Genomic DNA, 6,000 nt, shown 5'->3' with positions numbered 1-6,000 from the left:
GGATTATATTTTTTTTGTAGAGATGTAGTCTCACTAGGTTGCCCAGGCTGGTCTCAAACTCCTTGGCTTATGCAATCCTCCCACATCTGCCTCTCAAAGTGCTGGGATTACAGGTATGAGCCACTACAGCAGGCCCATAATTGGAGAATTTGGAGTCCAATTTTTCTCATTTGGCCATACTTCCTAGGGAAATTTTAGAACCCCAAAACAGCAGCCTTAAGATTGGGCTGGGAGTGCTCTGGAGGAGGCTAATGCTAGTTACTTCTCCTGCTAGCAAGAAGAGTTAGCATATTAGAGTGAAAGGAAAATCAGACTTTACGTCAAAATATCGTTCTTGCCTTGGCTCTGGCCATAGCTAAATGTAAGAAACTCACTGAAGTTTTCCAGATCTCAGATTCTCTTTCTGGAGAATGTGTGGTTTGGAGAAGATGAATTTTAAAGGCTCTTTCAGCACTAAAATTCCACTTCTAGTGTTGAAACATACACAAATCACAGCAGAAATGTTTATTAGTAACGCCTACTGCATACAAAAATTACAGCAGAAATTGTATTAAAAATGTCAGATACGTTCATAGTATCTCTCTATTCTCCCTCAAATTCCCACCTACTCCTCAACTTGTTGAACCTCAACAGTAAGAAGGCTCCCAGTCAAAAAAGACATCCTCAGACCCAGGCCCAGAAGTGCCCTCTTAGGAAAAGTGAATAAATGATGGCAGCAGCAATGGCAGCAGTAGCTGTAACCCCCAAACAGGAATGGGAAGACAGATGGCCCCATTTTCAGTCTTTCGAGGTTGAGTGAGCAGCTGATGTGGGCACACTTCCCTCACAAACATGGGTCCTACTGCTAAGATTCCAGACATCAGCCTGCAGCCAATTGTGGTTGTACAGCCTTTGACCTCCACAGACGACTCAATGCCACCTATGGAACAAGGAAGGATGGGGAGAGACAGAGATGTTTTAGGACATCAGAGGAGAATCCAGTCCCCCCTCATCCCTGGAGAGCTCAGTGTCAGAATCTCCTGGGAGCCACTCAAATGGTTTTCTAGCCTCTGAAACTATCAGATGTTCATTTCAGTTTACCTCCAGTGATCTCAAGTTTTCCTTGATAGCATCGAGTTGTACCATTTGGACAGGGAAGAGAAGGAGCACTGAAACAGGTCCCCAAAGCCACACAGGTTGGACAATGGAGGGTTGTTGACATGGTGGAAGCTGGAGGGAAACGAGAGAAACAGTTAATGGCAGGTCCTGCCTCCAGAGATGTTGCTCCTTGCTGCCTTCTCTTCCCCAAGATTTTCCTGCAGATGCCACTCTAATCAAGGCCCATTACTTCAGCCTCCCCATCCTTCCCCAGCTGGTGTTCTCTGCTGTGAAATCTCCGTCGATCTGACTTCCAAACTCTGCTGAGGTGTGAAGATACAGAGATGAAAAGGACATAGTTCCTGTCACCTAGCATCTCTGCCTAGGAGAAAGACATGTAAGTAATCAACTCAGTAGCTGCTGTGTTCAAGGTATAATGACAAAGGAATGGAGGAATACCCAACTACCCAAAATAATTTGGTAAATATTTTCAAAGAGCTGATATCTGAGTTGACATGGAGGATGAATAGGGGTTAGCTATGTAAAAATGGGGAGGGGAGGGGTAGTAAAGGAAACAGCAAGGACAAAGGTCAGGTGGTGTGAGCCAGCTTGGTGGATTCAGGGAATTGTGAGAAGTTGCATGGCTGATATTCAGCTTATAGGCCCAGCTGAAATTCAGCTTGTAGGCCCAGCTGAATATCACTTTCTTTGAGCTGTTTTTTTTTGTTTTTGTTTTTGTTTTTTATGGCCAGAATCCATTTTGATTGGCCAGTGCCATCTACATTGTTAAGCATTTTGAGTATTAGCCCCAGTTAGCACACAGTAAATGAGAGAGGGAAGAGAGGGAAATGAAGCTGAAAAGACAGGCAGGGCCAAGTTACTACAGGCCTTGTAAATTGGGGAACTGGGCTGTTCTCATGCAGCAGTGGGAAACCAATACTTGTTAGACTGATACCACCCTGCTCAGAAACCTACACTGATGTCTTATTGCTTTTTTTTTTTTTTTTTTTTTGATGGAGTCTTCCTCTCTCTCCCAGGCTGAAGTGCAGTGGTGTGATATTGGCTCACTGCAACCTCTTCCTCCTGGGTTCAAGCAATTCTGCCTCAGCTTCCCGAGTAGCTGGGATTACAGGTGTGCGCCACCAGGCCAAGCTAATTTTTGTATTTTTAATAGAGACTGGGTTTCACCATGTTGGCCAAGCTGGTCTCAAACCCCTGACCTCAGGCAATCCACCTCACCCGGCCTGTCTTATTTCTTAATAAACACAAAATCCAGTTTACACTCCAGCCTTCACTGGTGTCTGCTCTGAGCAGTGTTTAGATCCCAATGAACAATTCAGAAAAATAAAATTACTTGAACTGTGAGGTACTTTGGAGTATGGGCCACTTAGGCTAAGCCAAGTCAGAACGCAAAGGGAGGCCATACACAAGCTCTTTATGGAGTTTCTCTTAGTATCTATCTCCCCAACTTCCAGGGTACCTGTGGTCTCACTGAACTCCCAAAGCTGAGACAGGCTGTCTTTGTCATTACAGAAGGAATCCTCACAGTAGTTACTGTAGGAGGTCACGATCAGGCCGGGAGGTGAAGAGTGCTGGATAATTGTTATGGCCTCCTTCCCTTCCGGGATGCAGCCCTTCGTGGCCAAAATGGCTGTCTCAGTCCCTGTTATGAGACAGGAAGGAGGGGAAATGGATGGTGGCCGTCACGATTGGCCTGGACGAAGGGAACAAGCATTGGCATGGACATAATCAACCTTCCTCCTACCCAGCCCAACTGCCCCATCTCATTTCACCTGCTTTAATTATTAGTATGGTTTCCTGGCAAAGTGCCCCTTTGTCACAAATCTCCACTTCCTCTGTGGTCCAGTTAAACATATTGGCTGGATCTGCTTCCACAGTCATGGACAGACCCTTTTGACAATACAGCTCTAGGCCCGCTGAGGAGAAAAGGAGAAAAGGATAAGCACTTCTCCATGGGCCAAGGCGGCTCCCTTTTCATCATCAGTCCACCTTCTGTGACACACGGCTCTCCCCTTTGTCCCCCAAACGCACAGGTCAGGAGGGAGATTCCTAGGACCAGGAGGATCAGCAAATGCTGGATACGTGGGGTTCCCATGGCTTCTTCTGGAGAGGTTTGGGAGGAGCTGGTCTGGATCTGTGAATTTGATGGAGAGAAGGCAATTAACTTTTCAACCAGAGCGCATGAGATCAAATCTAGGTCCTGGCAAGTACTGACTTCAGGGTGGGGTGTTTTAATCTGCATTTTTTTTTTTTTGAGACGGAGTCTTGCACTGTCACCCAGGCTGGAGTGCAGTGGCGCAATCTCGGCTCATTGCCTCTGCCTACCAGGTTCAAGCAATTCTCCTGCCTCAGCCTCCCGAGTAGCCGGGATTACAGGTGCCCGCCACCACACCCGGTGAATTTTTTGTATTTTTAGTACATGACGTTTCACCATGTTGGTCAGGCTGGTCTCGAACTCCTGACCTCAGGTGATCTGCCCGCCTCATCCCCGCAAAGTGCTGGGATTCCAGGCGTGAGCCCCGACACCCGGCCTCACAGTGGGGTTTATGGTGTATATGACCACGACTTCCGAAGTCGTTCTGTCCCTAACCGGCTTGTGAGCTGGAGTGAGTTCACAGGTTTATCGTGTCCCAGTTTTTCATGGTTTTAATTCTCAGGCCCGGCCACCCAGTGCCATCCAACTTCAGGATCAGGAGTGTGGCCCTGAAGGCTGCTTCTCCCTCAGTCTCAGGGGTCCCTTACATTCTCTCAGGGCCTCAGAATTTCAGCCCCCAGTCCCAGCCCCATCAGAACCTGGGATTCTGAGACCCCAGCCCCGTCCTATGTAGGGATCGAGGAGTTTGGGCTCCAACCACCTTTTCCTGCGGGACACACCATTCTGGGCCCCTCCCCTCTCGGGCCCAGGAGCCCAGGCCCCCAACCCTCGTTCCCCTCAGAGCCAGGATCTGGGTCCCCAGCCTTCTCTTTCCTCAGAATCCAGGAATCTGAGTCCCTAGCCTTCTTTTTCTCTTTAAAGAAGCAAAATTTCCGCCGGCTTCCAGGCAGACGGCAGGACGCCTCACAAGAATCTCACGACGCCGAAGTTGAGGCCCGGAACGCCTTCTCCCGGGGCTTGGAATTCTCTTACGACGCAAGGCCGGGCCAGCCTGGCCACACAGCACTCGGAATCCCATTGGTGGATGCAAAAGCATCGGATAAGTTCATTGGATGAGCCTGGAGGAACGCGGCACCTCATTGGCCACAGAGACGTCAATTCCTGGCAATCTAGGAGGGTGCGCATGCTCGGAAGGCAAGTGGCGGGCAAACCGGCCGGAAGAGCCCGCCTGTTTTTGCAGCCCCAGGCACGCAATGCAGGGTGGGCAGTACATTGCCAGATGGCCTCGCGTGGCCCTTTTATCCGCACTCTGTTGTCTCTGCTTATCCAGCCACACTAAGAGGTCAGACCCTTGGCCCTCACTCACGGAACTTATCTCCCTACCCAAATGGCCTTTCATGTTCCCAGCCTGGCCCCTGCCTCGGCACCCACCTTAGTGGCCCTGGCCTCTGGGAGTCAGCTTGGCCTCTTCAGTCTTCACTTGCAGTGGCCCATGCGCAGCCCAGGCCTCTTCCTCTGATTGCACTATCGCACCAGCCTCCTCATGGTCTCCTGGAGGGCTGAATCCAGGAATGCCCCCTTCAGCGTCACTTTGGGCACCCCGAATGCATGCATGAGCAGTAGCTGTGATGGCACAGGCTGCTGTCAGATCGAACCCATGCGTCCGTGTCAGGAACATGAAGACATGTCACTCGGATTTGTTGCTCATGGCTGGCCGTTCACTTTCACATCTATGTAACCTCCTTTCTCTTTTCTTTTCTTTTTTTTCTTTCCCTCCTCTCCCCTCCCCTCCCCTCCCCTCTTTCTTTCCTTTCCTTTCCTTTCCCTTTCCCCCTCCCCTCCCCTCCCCTCTTTCTTTCCTTTCCTTCTTTTCCTTTCCTTTCCTTTCCCTTTCCCTTTCCCCCTCCCCTCCCCTCCCCTCTTTCTTTCCTTTCCTTTCCTTCTTTTCCTTTCCTTTCCCCTTCCCCTTCCCCTTCCCCTTCCCCTTCCCCTTCCCCTCCCCCTCCCCCTCCCCCTCCCCCTCCCCTTCCCCTTCCCCTTCCCCTTCTCCTTCCCTTTTGACAGAGTTTTGCTCTTTTTGCCCAGGCTGGAGTGCAATGGCTCAATCTCGGCTCCCTGCAACCTCCTCCTCCTGGGTTCAAGCGATTCTCCTACCACAGCCTCCCAAGTAGCTGGGATTACAGGCATGCGCCACCATACCTGGCTAATTTTTTGTATTTTTTTTTTGGAGACAGAGCCTCTCTCTATCCCCCAGGCTGGAGTGCAGTGACGTGATCTCGGCTCACTGCAACCTCCCTCTCCCAGGTTCAAGCAATTCTCATGCCTCAGCCTTCCCCGAGTAGCTGGGATTACAGGTGCCTGTCACCACACCTGGCTAATTTTTGTATTTTTAGTAGAGACGGGGTTTCGCCGTGTTGACCAGGCTGGTCTTGAACTCCTGACCTCCGATGATCCGCCCGCCTCGGCCTCCCAAACTACTGGGATTACAGACGTGAGCCACCATGCCTGGCCTATGTAAGCTTTCCACATGTGACATGAAGTTGTAGCAGGACGAGCCACAGACAAAACTCTTCAGATACCGGATTAAAGAAGGAAGAGGTTTATTCAGCTGGGAGCATCGGCAGACTTGCGTCTTAAGAGCCGAGCTCCCTGAAAAATAAATTCTTGACCTTTTTTTTTTTTTTCAGAGTCTCACTCTGTCGCCCAGGCTGGAGTGCAGTGGCGCAATCTTGGCTCACTGCAAGCTCCGCCTCCTGAGTTCATGCCATTCTCCTGCCTCAGCCTCCCGAGTAGCTGGGACTAGAGGT

General features: G+C 50.3%; 1 protein-coding gene across 2 annotated transcripts in view; it reads right to left on the bottom strand.

The window, feature by feature from the left end:
- Window positions 1-489: 489 nt before the first annotated feature.
- TEX101 (testis expressed 101) overlaps window positions 490-6,000 on the bottom strand; it is a 30,316-nt gene continuing 24,805 nt past the window's right edge. The window contains exons 1-6 of one of the 2 annotated variants that reach the window (XM_054540580.2): window positions 4,069-4,222; window positions 3,130-3,234; window positions 2,871-3,014; window positions 2,558-2,740; window positions 1,081-1,209; window positions 490-919 (exon numbers count right to left, since the gene is read on the bottom strand). In XM_054540580.2, the coding sequence (XP_054396555.2) occupies window positions 690-919; window positions 1,081-1,209; window positions 2,558-2,740; window positions 2,871-3,014; window positions 3,130-3,193 (750 nt within the window). In that variant the 5' untranslated portion in view covers window positions 3,194-3,234; window positions 4,069-4,222 and the 3' untranslated portion in view covers window positions 490-689. Of the gene's footprint in view, window positions 920-1,080; window positions 1,210-2,557; window positions 2,741-2,870; window positions 3,015-3,129; window positions 3,235-4,068; window positions 4,223-6,000 lie in introns of those variants that run through there. The other variant, XM_009232692.4, reaches the window with a different exon arrangement.

Source organism: Pongo abelii, chromosome 20 (assembly GCF_028885655.2).
Source record: "Pongo abelii isolate AG06213 chromosome 20, NHGRI_mPonAbe1-v2.0_pri, whole genome shotgun sequence".
NCBI classification, from domain to species: domain Eukaryota; kingdom Metazoa; phylum Chordata; class Mammalia; order Primates; family Hominidae; genus Pongo; species Pongo abelii.
The sequence above is the reverse complement of the archived record's forward strand: the minus strand, read 5'-3'. Positions and strand labels throughout refer to the sequence as shown.